This window comes from Aotus nancymaae, unplaced genomic scaffold (genome assembly GCF_030222135.1).
Source record: "Aotus nancymaae isolate 86718 unplaced genomic scaffold, 86718_ANA_hifiasm-v0.15.2.pri h1tg000006l, whole genome shotgun sequence".
NCBI classification, from domain to species: Eukaryota; Metazoa; Chordata; class Mammalia; order Primates; family Aotidae; genus Aotus; species Aotus nancymaae.
Window position 1 is genome coordinate 80,923,372 of NW_026988417.1, and position 13,968 is coordinate 80,937,339.

The following is a 13,968-nucleotide window of genomic DNA, read 5'->3' on the forward strand; positions in this document are numbered from 1 at the left end:
CCAGCTAATTCTTATTTTTTGTAGCGATGGGGGCCTATGTTGCCCAGGGTGGTCTCAAACTCCTGGGCTCAAGTGATCTTCCCTGCTCAGCCTCACTGCTGGGATTATAGGCATGAGCCACTGCACCCAGCCTCCTTTATTTCTTTAACCATGGTGGGGTTTTTTTTATTGTTTGTTTGTTTTAACCTCTTTGAATATATTATATAGGTACCTTCAGGTCTTTGTCTGCTAAGTCTGACATCTGTGCCCTCTCAAAGACAGTTTCAGTTGTCTGCTTTTTATTTTTCCTTTTCTTGTGTGTGGGAACATTTTCCTGGTTTTTTTTTTTTTTTTGTCATTGTTGTTACTGTTAAAGATTGGACATGTTAGATAATATATTGTAGGAATTCTGGCCCTTTCCTCCCCAGAACTTGTTTTTATTGCTCTTTGCTTTTTTTTTTTTGTTTCCTGTTTTCATACACTTCTATTTTCCCACAGTGTCTGCTTCTGATGTTATTCCTTAGAGGGTGCAGCTGGGCCATGTATGTACGTGGTCACTCTGGAAAGACAGTAGTTTTACCAGGGTGCTCATTGACTTTCTCTGACCTCTCTGTTACACCTTCTGCCTCTGTTGGTATTAGACCCAGCTATGACATTTCATTGTTTACTGATTGGTCTATTGTTTTAAAAAATGCCTTGGGATATAATTTGCTCCACAGTCTGATCCACTTAAATTCATGCCCTTTGCAGGGCTAGTTTTTAAGGCCAGTATTTTTTTTTTTTTTGAGACAGAGTCTCTCTGTGTTGCCCAGGCTGGAACGTAGTGGTGCAATCTCAGCTCACTGCAGCCTTGACCTCTCAGGCTAGTAGCTAGTACTACTAGCTAGTTAATTTTTGTATTTTTTAAACAGATGGGGTTTCACCATGTTGCCCAGACTGGTCTCAAACTCCTGAGTTCAAGCAATCCACCCACCTCAGCCTCACAAAATGCTGGGATTACAGGCGTGCACCACCACACCTGGCCCCTGAGGCCAGTCTTTAACTGTCTTCTTAGCTGTCTCTTTCCCTGGTTCTCTCTGGTGAACTAGCTGGTAACTTGTTGATCTCATGAGGCTACCAGATTCCTCTTAAATGCTTATCCCCACAATCTCCACAGTTTTCAAGAGCATCCTTAGTCTTTAATTTCCTCACAATTTATTCCAAATAAAGTCAGTTCACTTGAAGAGAGCTATATATTCCTATGACCTGTGTCTTCCCCTTGAGAAAAACTGTGCCACTGCTTCACAGAGCCAGGGACAGTGGCCCACCTCTCTGTGACATCCTGCTTTATGAACAAGTCACTGGGCTCAGATGGCAGCCTCTGATTTTGTCACCTTGCTTCTTTTGGCATGGAAACTTCACCCTACAAATGGGAACTGAGTAGAAGAGAGCCCCATACCTCTTAGCCACTCTTGCCAGGATTAGAACCTCTGCAACATGCATTTAAGAGTGGGAACAGGCTGGGCACAGTGGGTGCCTGTAATCCTAGGAATTTGGGATGTTGCGACAGGAGGATCACTTGAGCCCAGGAGTTCAATACCAGCCTGAGCAACCTGGTGAGAACCTTATCTCTTCAAGAAATATAAAATTAATTGGGTGTGGTTGTGCATACCTGTAATCCCAATTGCTTGGGAGGCTGAAGTTGGAGGATTGCTTCAGCCTGAGAGGCAGAGGTTGCAGTGTGCCAAGACTGCACCATTGCACTGCAGCTTGGGCAACAGAGTGAGACTCTGTCTCCAAAGAAAAAAAGTAGGAATGTTTAAGCTGGGCATAGTGGCTCATGCCTATAATTCCAGCACTATGGGAGGCCAAGGCAGGAGTATCACTTGAGGCTAGGAGTTCAAGACCATCCTGGGCAACATAGTGAGACTTTGTCTCTATTAAATAAAAATAAATAAATAAATGAAACAACTTTAAGACTTTTTTAAAAAGAGTGGGAAGGCTGGGCACAGTGGCTCAGGCCTGTAATCCCAGCACTTTGGGAGGCCAAAGCAGGCAGATCACCTGAGGTCAAGAGTTCAAGACCAGCCTGGCCAACCTAGCAAAACCCCACCTCTACTAAAAAAAATACAAAAATTAGCTGGGCAAGGTTGTGCACACATGTAGTCCCAGCTACTCAAGAGGCTGAGGCAGGAGAATCACTTGAACCTGCAAGGCAGAAGTTGCAGTGAGCCAAGATCGTGCCACTGCACTCTAGCCTGGTTGACAGAGCAAGACTCCATCTCACACACACACAAAAAAGAGTGGAAACGTTAGGATAAGAAATGCTGGCAGCATGCCCCTCCCTGAGAAATACTGTAGCCCTAGACTGGGAATTGGGGGAAGAGGGAGCTCTGTGCTCTTAGCTGCACCCATGTGAAGTTCTGCTTTTATCACATGAGCTGGGGACAGAAGGCTCAAATTATGGTTGAAATGCCACAGACTCTCTTCATACTAAAATTTAGTAGATTTTCTTGAATAAATGCTCTTTCATTTGCTGTATGCCCTTAAAAGTTGCTAGAAATTTTGAATATTTGAGTTTTAAAAAATAATTTTCAACAGTTACAGTTACTTCACTAAAGACTCTACAGAACCCTCTTGCCACCATTGCAGAGGTTGTTTACAGCTTACAAGTTTTTAAAGTATTTGTATAACATTTTTAAAATTTGAAATAATAGAATCGTAAGTCAACATGCTGTTTTCATACTGTTGTTCAAGCTTTATTTACTTAATATATTGTGAACCTAATTCTATTTCATTAAATGTTCTGCCACAGTATAATGTCTGATGTCTCCTTAGAATTTTATTGTATGGATGAATAATGATTATTTAAATAATTTCCTATCAATTGTTGGGTGTTGTTTTGGTGGTGGTGGTGGTGTTTTTTTTGTTTTTCTTTTTTTTTGAGAATGGGTCTCACTCTGTCACTCAGGCTGGAGTACAGGAGTGTAGTGGAATGATCACAGTTCACTGCAGCCTCAACTTCCCAAGGCTCAAGTGATCCTTCCACCTCAGGCTTCCAAGTAGCTGGGACTACAGGCACATGCCACCATGACAACCTATTTTTTGTAGAAAGGAGGTTTTGCCATCCTGCCCAGTCTGGTCTCGAACTCCTGGCCTCAAGCGATCTGCCTACTTCCACCTCCCAAAATGCCAGGATTACAGGCATGAGCCACCATGCCCCACCGCCCCATCAATTGTTTGATGTAGCCATTTTTCAATGATCCACTATTAATAAGCAGCACTCTAATAAGTATCCTTATAGCCAAAAATTACACATATACTTATAAAATTTTTCTTTAGAAAATGTTCTGAAAATGGACTGTCTGAATAAAGGTTTAGGCATACATTTGTAAGACTTCTGATATGCGCTGACTTGCAAGAAAGTTGTTCCAGTTAACACTGCCACCAGCGGCATTCGAGAGTTTATCTGTAAAGCTTGAGATCACTTAGAAAGTGTTTCAAAGAATTGTGTCACTTAAGAAATTTTAGCACTTCTATTTGAAAAGCCAATGTGGCTGAAAAGACAATGACAAGCGCTTTTCCCCTCTGTACTGTGCTTTCCTTGCAGCCTGGTGCGACGAGTGGACCGGATGGAGCATTCCATCGGCAGCATCGTGTCCAAGATCGACGCCGTGATCGTGAAGCTGGAGATCATGGAGCGGGCCAAACTGAAGAGGAGGGAGGTGCTGGGAAGACTGCTGGATGGGGTGGCCGAGGTCAGTAGTCATGAGCCGAAAACACCACTGCCGAGCCCGATGTTACTAATGAAATCGTATGTTGGTGACTGTTGTATTTGAAGTATTGAAGAAGAGTAATAGGAAATTTACATTTATAGAAATTCACAATGATGTTTCCATTTACTCTCATTTTCAGATTTTTTTTCTCTGAAACAGAAACTCTCTTTCTATAAAATATCTTTCTATAAAACATCAAGGTAGTTATACTATCTAACCCTTAGGCTGAGATGTTTATCTTTCTCCATAACTGCAGATAAAATTATAATCTGGAGGTGTTACTTTCTTAATAGTCGACATGCTAATGGTCTTGCCTTCACTGGAGGGTAGAATTAAGTGAAAAATTACTCCATCAACTCTGAGAATTGCTATGAAATGCTGTAAATCTCCAGCATTACCAAACTACAGATTATTTGGTCTCTGGGCTCCCTAAGGCATTTCCTTCTACTGCCCCCAATACTCTGGTTTCTTTTTCCCTTTTTAGGATGAAAGACTGGGTCGTGACGGTGAAATCCATAGGGAACAGATGGAACGGCTAGTGCGGGAAGAGTTGGAACGCTGGGAATCCGATGATGCAGCTTCCCAGATCAGTCATGGTTTAGGCATGCCAGTGGGACTAAATGGTCAACCTCGCCCCAGAAGCTCCCGCCCATCTTCCTCCCAGTCTACAGAGGGCATGGAAGGTGCAGGTGGAAATGGGAGTTCTAATGTACACGTATGATATGTGTGTGTTAGTATGTGTGTTTCTAGTAAGTGAGGAGGTGGCTGTCCTGAATTGCTGTAACAAGCATACTATTTATATGCCCTGACCACCATAGGATGCTGGTCTTTGTGACTGATTGCTAATCTTCTGCACTTTAATTTATTTTATATAAACTTTACCCATGGTTCAAAGATTTTTTTTCTTTTTCTCATATAAGAAATCTAGGTGTAAATATTGAGTACAGAAGAAAAAAATATTTTTGAAGTATATTGAGTGGTACGCCCAGTTGCCACCATGACTGAGTCTTCTCAGTTGACAATGAAGTAGCCTTTTAAGCTAGAAACCTGTCAAAGGGCTTCTGAGTTTCATTTCCAGTCACAAAAATCAGTATTGTTATTTTTTTCCGAGTGTGTGAAGGAAAATGGGGCATACCTTTCCACTGTGGCATAGTTCATGAGCTTAATACATAGCTTTCTTTTAAGAAAGGAACCTTTTATTTCAACTACCTTCCCGGAGTAAACTTTTCTAAAAGATGAAATGGAAAAGAACTCCAAATCACAGAATGGGTATGTAGTCATTATAATAGATCTGTGTGAATGGCTAAGATGAATGTTAAACATTATGCTTTTTTGTTATTTTATCATAGCTAATGTCTGTTGGAGTAACTGTATCACTTAATTTTTACATTATTTTGGCTCTAATTTGAATGAGCTGAGTAAAACCATCAAAGATCAGTTATAGAATAAGTGGCATCTCTAACCATAACACAGGAGAATTGGAGGGAGCCCTAAGTTGTCACTAAGTTTAATTTCTTTTAATGGTTAGCTTAACATAAAGATTTATCTACATATTCTCTTTCCCATGTGGCTCTACTCATTTGCAACTGAATTTAATGTTATAACTAATCTAGTAAGACCAACTTACTAAATTTTTAGTATGCACTGAAAGTTTTAATTCAACAATTATGTTCATTTTAAGCAAAATGTTAAGAAAGTTTTTGAATTCATAAAGCATTTGGTTTTATACTATTTTAAGAATATAGTACGCGGCCAGGCACAGTGGCTCACACCGGTAATCCCAGCACTTTGGGAGGCCAAAGCAGGCAAATCACTTGAGCCCAGGAGTTCAAGACCAGCGTGGGCAATGTGGTGAAACCCCATCTCTACAAAAAATACAAAAATTAAAAATATAGTACTCAAGTATTCTTGATCCTGTGTTTCAAAACTAGAATTTATAATCCAAACGGAGCTCAATCTAATAAAAAAGAGGTTTTGGTATTGAAAGGGCATGCATTATTAGACGGTATCAGCCAAAATTTGAGTTAGCAACAACTGTTTTCATCACAAGAGGGTCTCACCCAAATTTATGGGGAGAAATTTCTCAAAACAAAAATCTTCTTTTACAGAAGTGTTGAGTAAGATGACATTTTGAGAACTAATAAGCAAAAGAGAATGCAGTGCTGTTGAATAACCTTCACTTGGAGAACCAAGAGAATCCTGTCATTTAATGCTATATTTTAAATTCACAAGTTGTTCATTTAATTGGTAGAATATGTCAGACCAATCTCCAGTGAAGGCATGAGCAAATAGTCTTTCCAGGTTGAAAATGAAACATGCTGGGTTTAAGTTTTTCCTCACGGCTTCATCTCTGTCTTTACATTCTCTTGAATACGCTACACAAAGTTCTTTATTACTACACACTAAAGTTTCCATTCCAGGGATATTGACTACATATTTATGTATATGTACCATGTTGTTACGTGTAAACAAACTTCAATTTGAAGTGCAGCTATTATGTGGTATCCATGTATATTGACCATGTGCCATATATCAATTATGGTCACTAGAAAGTCTTTTTATGATACTTTTTACTGTACTGCTTTTCATTTCACTTGTAAAATTTTGCAGAATTCCTCATTTCTACCCGTAAATTACATATATTTTTCTTCCTTAGTCATGGAGAATTCCCCCCTCACCTCTTCCCTATTATCTCTCCCTAATAAAAAGATGTTACATATGCAAGTCTTTCTCGACAATCAAGAATGTTATTAATGTGTAATACTGAGCACTTTACTTCTTAATAAAAACTTGATATAGTAGCAGATGTGAGAGTTGTCTGTTTTCTAAGCAGTAACAGTTGGGTAATGTGCCTTTTATCATGAGACTTTGACTTTGAAAAAGACACCTTCTCTGAGTCCGAAACGACATTAATTGGCACATTTCTATGTTTATTACACCAACTACACATTTCAGGTACCCAATTAGCCTTTAAGCACAGGGCTGTCTTTTATGGCATTTTTGTTTCGATTTTCCTGAAACAAGGATCCCAGGACAGGTGGTTTATTTGAGAGGTGTAGGCAATAGAGATAGTGGAGTGGAAAAGACAGGGAACAGAAGAAGAGAAGGTGCTAGTAAAGGGCGTGTTGTCTAGCTGCATAACAGCATAGGCTGCCGAAGCTTAATTTGTGTGGCAAAATTCTGAGAAACAGTGTAGAACAAACTAGAACAGACAATTCAGACTTATTCCAGCTGAGGGGCCAGGACTTTGGTTGGAAGACCACTCTGGGAAAATGGTAGTGATTCCCTAGCACGTCCAGTAGACAGAGCAACTCTTGCTGGCTTCTGAAGCCTGAAGGCCAGGAAATGCAGACGCCGGTAGATGAAAACCAGCGGCATACACTGAAGTGACACGTGGGCAAGGTGCCCACATTATGCACTATGTATGATCACGCCTGGTTCAACCCCAAGGGATTCCATCCCCTTGGAATAATGCAAATGAGACTCCATGGAATTGTGCCACATCGTGACTCTCTATGTAGACCACCCATAAAACAGAGAAGTTTAAAAGTATAAGGAAAATAGCAGTAGGCTAAGACTCCAGTCCTCACTCTATACTAGTTAGCCATATGATGATGCCAAGACACCTGGTCCAATTTCTCTGAAGACCATTTCCTCATTTGTCAAATGGGAAAATGAATATGTTTCCCTCATAGGATTTAGGTTGCATCGTAAGACCATATAGGTATGAAAGCACCTTAAAGCTGAAATTTCCATTACAAATGGAAGAAGTTACTATGGTACCTAGCCCAATGACTTGCTCAGCAAGTTACAATCTTTTGAATCAGCAAAAAGTAAAGGAATTCTTGACAACTGTAAATTTAATAGGTAAATAAATGAGATTGATATTGCCAAATGATAACTCAAAACTTTAAAAGTCTTCTGTGTTAGTATTTCAGAATTGGGATATTATTTGTACAGTTGTGTGTACTTTTTCACTTTATATTGTATCATAAACATGCTACAAAATCCTGATTTCTATTAATGGCTACAGAGTGAATCAATATAAATGAATATTATTTATGAAGGCTGGACACAGTGGTTCACGCCTGTAATTCCAGAGCTTTGAGAGACTGAGGCAGGAAAACTGCTTGAGGCCAGGAGTTCAAGACCAGCCTGGGCAACATAGTGAGACCCTGTCTCTATAAAAATAAAAAAATTATCTGGGCATAGTGGTACAAGCCTGCATTCCCAGCTATGCAACTGAATTGGAAGGATGGCTTGAGCCCAGGAATTCAAGGTTACAGTGAGCTATGATCACACTACTACTGCATTTCGGCCTGGACAACTGAGTGAAACCATCTCTAAAATTTAAAAAATATATATAGAATATATGAGTATGTGATATATGTCAATTAATTCATACATTTATAATTCATATGAATTACCCAAAATACATCTTCCCTGTTACTGGACATTTATTTTGTTCCCATTTTTTATTATTACATGACTAATATAGGTCTACATAAATTTTTTTCACATCTGGTTATTTCTTCATGGAATTCTGTACAGAAAAATATCTGGAAATGTAATAATTAGGTTAATCTGTATGAACAAATGGTCTTGACACATATTAACAAACAATTTTGCAGAACGTTTATACCAAGTCATGTAATAACCAAATTTATATGAGTACCCATTTGTCCACCTGCCAATACAGAGAACTTTGTAAAAAGTGTTTATTTTTATTTAAATTTAAACAGAAGAAAATTATGCACAATAATGAAAAAATTATGAATCACAGATATTGCCTCACAAAAGGCAAGATTTCTTAGAGTTTCTTCTAACTTTAAAAAGCAGTAAACACCAACCTGGGCAACATAGCAAAAATCCCATCTCTACAAAAAATACAAGAATTAGCCAGGCATGGGCATAGTGGTGCTCACCACTGCACTCCAGCCTCGGCGACAGAGTGAGACTCTGTCTCAAAAAAAAAACAAAGCAATAAACAAAAACTTTAAGAGGTAGAGACTTTTTAGTGGATGTAAATGTAAGTTTCAAGACAGTAGAACATGGCCAACATTTTTAGAAAAATCACAAACCACCACTGATCTCTTAAAGGAAAACACAACCTTTGATAGAGTAATATTTGTCAGCAAACAAAAGTGGTATCAATCTTACGGTTCCTTAAGGGTTTGATTTTTTTCCTATGGATTATCTGTGTCTTTTCTCTTATGAACTGCTGGTTCTTTTATTGATTAAAAGAAATATTTATCTGGTTCAAGTAGGTGTTTAGATTTCAAAAAGAAAGAAATAATTAATACTATTGGGGAAAGGGTCAACCCAAAGATGTACTTAAAATGACCGGCCTGGCGCAGTGGCTCACGACTGTAATCCCAGCACTTCGGGAGGCCGAGGCAGGCGGATCACAAGGTCAAGAAATCAAGACCATCCTGACCGACATGGTGAAACCCCGTCTCTATTAAAAAATACAGAGAGAGAGATCCAAGATGGCTGATCACTAGTAGCTCGGGCTCGTAGTTCCCAGTGAAAGTGCAGAGAACGAGAGGATGCCACACTTTCAGACGAATATTTGTTGCTCACAGACCAGGAGATTCCCAGCAGAGGAGCCCTATGTGTCGCCAGGGCAACTCTTGTGGCCGGCGTGGCAGTTTTGCTGGTGCCTTAGCGCGCCAGTTTTTGGTGCAGAGTCCGGAGATTCCCGGGCAGAAAAGCACCATCAATCTTAACACCGCTGTTTTGGCCAGAGCAGTGGATTGCTCAGATTTCGGCGCTGGGAATCAACAAGTTGGACGTCTGCTCAGAGACCTAGTTAGAAAGTCGGTAATTACAAAGACAACAGATGGATAAATATATAATGAAGGGAAGAAATCAGCGTAAAAAGGCAGAGAATACTCAAAATCAGAATGCCTCTCCCTCTACAGAGGATCTCAATTCCTCATCAGTAACGGAACAAGGCTTAATAGATTATGAGTGTGTTCCAATAACAGAAGCAGGTTTCAAAACGTGGGTGATAAGAAACTTCTGTGAATTAAAAGAACTTGTTCTAACCCAATGCAAAGAAACTAAGAACCTTGAAAAAAGGTTTGACGAAATGTTAACAAGAATGGACAATTTAGAGAGGAATATAAGTGAATTGATGGAGTTGAAAAACACAACACGAGAACTTCGTGAAGCATGCACAAGTTTAAACAGTCAAATTGATCAAGTAGAAGAAAGGATATCAGAAGTTGAGAACCAGCTCAGTGAAATGAAATGAGAAGACAAGATTGGAGAAAAAAGGATGAAAAGGAATGAGCAAAGTCTCCAGGAAATATGGGACTATGTGAAAAGACCTAATTTACGTTTGATAGGTGTACCTGAATGTGACGAAGAGGATGAATCCAAGTTGGAAAATACTCTTCAGGGTATCATTCAGGAAAACTTTCCCAACCTGGCAAGGCAAGGTAATATTCAACTCCAGGTAATACAGAGAACACCACAAAGATATTCTTCAAGAAGACCAACCCCAAGGCACATAATTGCCAGATTTATTAGGGTTGAAATGAAGGAGAAAATACTAAGGGCAGCCAGAGAGAAAGGTCAGGTTACCCATAAAGGGAAACCTATCAGACTTACAGCAGATCTCTCAGCAGAAACCCTACAAGCCAGAAAAGAGTGGGGACCAATATTTAACATCCTTAAAGAAAAGAACTTTCAACCCAGAATTTCCTATCCAGCCAAACTAAGCTTTATAATCGAAGGAAAAATTAAATCCTTTGCGAACAAACAAGTACTTAGAGACTTTACCACCATGAGGCCTGCTTTACAAGAGCTTCTGAAAGAAGCACTATACATATAAAGGAACAACCAATATCAGCCTTTCCAAAAATATATCAAAAAGAAAAGAACATTAACACAATGAAAAATTTACACTAACGGGCAAAACAGCCAGCTAGCATCAAATGCCAGTATTAAACTTATATATATTCTAATCGGATAAAAAGCCAAAACCCATTGCTATGCTGCATCCAGACCCATCTCACATGCAACGATACACAAAGACTCAAAACAAAAAGAAGGAGGAAGATTTATCAACCAATCAGAGAGTAAAAATAAACAAATAAATAAAAAGCAGGAGATGTAATTCTCACCTCTGATAAAGTAGACTTTAAAGCAACAAAGAGCAAAAGAGGCAAAGAAAGACATTACATAATGGCAAAAGGATCAATGTAACAAGAAGAGCTAACGATTTTATAGATCAACGAGACAGAAAATTAACAAGGACATCCAGGACTTGAACTCAGACCCGGAACAAGTAAACTTAATAAACATTTATAGAACTCTCCACTTCAAATACATAAAACATACATTACCACCTCGCACCTATTCCATAAGTGACTACATAATTGGAAGTAAATAATTCCTTAGTAATCGCATAGCATTTCATAGGTTTAAATGAAATATTGGTTGGCTGCTCGTTTGTTATTTTCTTCCCTCATTCCTTCCTGTTTACACCAAGTATAATTATTGGTATAAAAGAGGTTTTCAATACCCATTACTAAACTGCATTCTAGCCTGGGCAAGAAAGCAATACTCCCATTCTCTCTCTCTCTCTTTCTCTTCCTTTTTCTTCCTCTTCTTTATTCTTTTTCTTTCTTTCTTTCAAAAAAAAAAAGAAAAGAAAAGAAACTGGGTTTAGAAGTAAAATATGCATTCTAAGTAAAAAAAAAAAAATACAAAAATGGGCCGGGCGCGGTGGCTCACGCCTGTAATCCCAGCACTTTGGGAGGCCGAGGCGGGTGGATCACGAAGTCAAGAGATCGAGACCATCCTGGTCAACACGGTGAAACCCCGTCTCTACTAAAAATACAAAAAATTAGCTGGGCATGGTGGTGCATGCCTGTAATCCCAGCTACTCGGGAGGCTGAGGCAGGAGAAGTGCCTGAACCCAGGAGGCGGAGGTTGCGGTGAGCCGAGATTGCGCCATTGCACTCCAGCCTGGGTAACAAGAGCGAAACTCCGTCTAAAAAAAAAAAAAAAAAAATACAAAAATTAGCTGAGCGTGGTGGTGCGCACTTGTAGTCCCAGCTACTCGGGAGGCTGAGGAGGAAGAATCACTTGAACTGGCAGGCGGGGCTTGCAGTGAGCTGAGGTCGTGCCACTGCGCTCCAGCCTGGTGTCAGAGCGAGACACCATCTCAAAAAAAAAAAAAAAATAGACCAATGGTCCCTTATCACACCATGTAAGTGGTAAGAAGGAAAGGGCATGCCATGGAAATGGTAGTAGTATTATAAGCCACTTGAGCTCTGCTGCATCCAGAGAGATGGAAAAATTGAATATGATATGTAGCACCTTTCACCATGAACCTGTCAAATGGAGGAACACATACTGGGAATATTTGGTCACCCAAGAAAATGGAAGGATCATAGTAAGAGCTATCTTGAAAATATAAGCTATTTTCTATTTATAAGTAATAGTTAAAAGATATCAGTAGCTTGGAAAACAAAATGGCTTTGAGAAATGCAATAGTCATTAAGCAATGGAGGCAGCTGTGCTCCCAGCAAATCCAAATCCCTATGAATTTCAACGCTAAAGAGATAGATGTACTGAATGGTCATAGAGCTAATGCTGTTAACACAAATTGTCTTGTTTATCCTGATCAGTCTATTAGTTTATCAAACAAATCTGAACATACCATTAAGTTGAATGTGCAGTTGCAGGTTCAAAAGTTATTCATTGTTGTCTATTTAATCTGAGTCCAGTCTTTGAACTTAAGAAAAAACAAACTAGAAACAAACTAGAAATTTTCTAATACCTTATTTATTTTATCCTAGTCTGTTCTTTAAATGAAGAATACACGTTTGTTTTTCATTTGATCAAAGCATAAGATTTTAAAAGTTTGAAAAGCAATCCTCCAAGTTTCATGCTGAGTTCAAAATAAAAATGTTTTCATTTTCAGGCCATTATATGTTGCCTAGTTTATCTTGAAATCTCTTCCTTTGAATAAGACCAGGCAAAATCTGTTCAAAGTCTTTATACAAACCAAGGCAGTTCTTAGTCAATAATTCCTTTTTACCATTAAGATTGCTAATACCATACATTCTGAGTGCCTAACAATTTGTTTTTGAAGCTCCCTTTATGTGTATTGTGCCATATGCTTCTCACATCAGCCCGAATAAATGCTTTAGGTTTTTTATCTTATCCACCACTATTACACGCTCTCCTTCATCTCCAGACTACCCATGTCTGCCATCGCACTCACAGAGACCCATTCTGATAATTTTAGATATGTAGAAAAATAAATCCTGTTTGTGTGTTTAAATAAATAAATTTAGACTATAGACCTTATTTTTTTTCTTACAATGCTGTTATTAAACTGTATTTCTTCCGCAGTGTAGCTCGAGTAAGTTATCCTGTTGATTGCGTAGTACTTCTGGCATGCAGCCACATTTTACATAGTATCCATCACTATAGCAGATGGTTGGCCCTAATTCTTCTATTTCAAAATCTCTGGGCCAGGTGTGGTGGTTCAAGCCTATAATCCCAGCACTTTGGGAGGCTGAGGTGGGTGGATCATTGGATCTGGGAGTTCATGACCAGCCTGGCCAACATGGCAAAACCCCATCTCTACTAAAAATACAAAAACTAGCCAGGCATGGTGGTGCGTGCCTGTAGTCCCAGCTGCTCAGGAGGCTGAGGCAGGAGAATTGCTTGAACCTGGGAGGCAGAGGTTGCAGTGAGCCGAGATTGTACCACTCTACTCCACTCCAGCCTGGGTATCAGAGTGAGACTCTGTCTCAAAAATTAAAAATAAAAAAAGAATCTTTGTAAATTCCCTTATTGACTTTTCATGAGTTTCTCAATGGGTATGTAACAGGAGTCGTAGTGCTGAATCCCAGGCATAAACTCTACCCAGAAACATCAGGTCTCCCTCCAGAATGACTGCACCAGCCTGCAATTCCACTACATACATGAGAAAACTGCATTTAGCCATACTTTCACCAGCGCTGGTATCATCTAGCTTCTTAATCTGTGCTAAATTGAATGTTTTAAAAGTGAGACTTCATTTTATTTTGCATCTCTTGGATTCCTAATAAAGTTGAACATCCACCCCCTCATCTAGTCATTAGTTACTGGGGTTTCTCTCTTTGTAAATTACCTATCAAACCTTTAAAATCCTACAATTTGATCTAATGGGAAACAAACATGTTTTTATTTATTGCCTATTTGTCTGCTGAGTCACTCTTTTTTA

General features: G+C 39.2%; 1 protein-coding gene across 1 annotated transcript in view; it reads left to right on the forward strand.

The window, feature by feature from the left end:
* PKD2 (polycystin 2, transient receptor potential cation channel) overlaps window positions 1-6,535 on the forward strand; it is a 75,899-nt gene extending 69,364 nt beyond the window's left edge. The window contains exons 14-15 of the mRNA XM_021673255.2: window positions 3,569-3,716; window positions 4,219-6,535. Of these exons, the coding sequence (XP_021528930.2) occupies window positions 3,569-3,716; window positions 4,219-4,455 (385 nt within the window). The 3' untranslated portion in view covers window positions 4,456-6,535. The remainder of the gene's footprint in view (window positions 1-3,568; window positions 3,717-4,218) is intronic.
* Window positions 6,536-13,968: the final 7,433 nt, after the last annotated feature.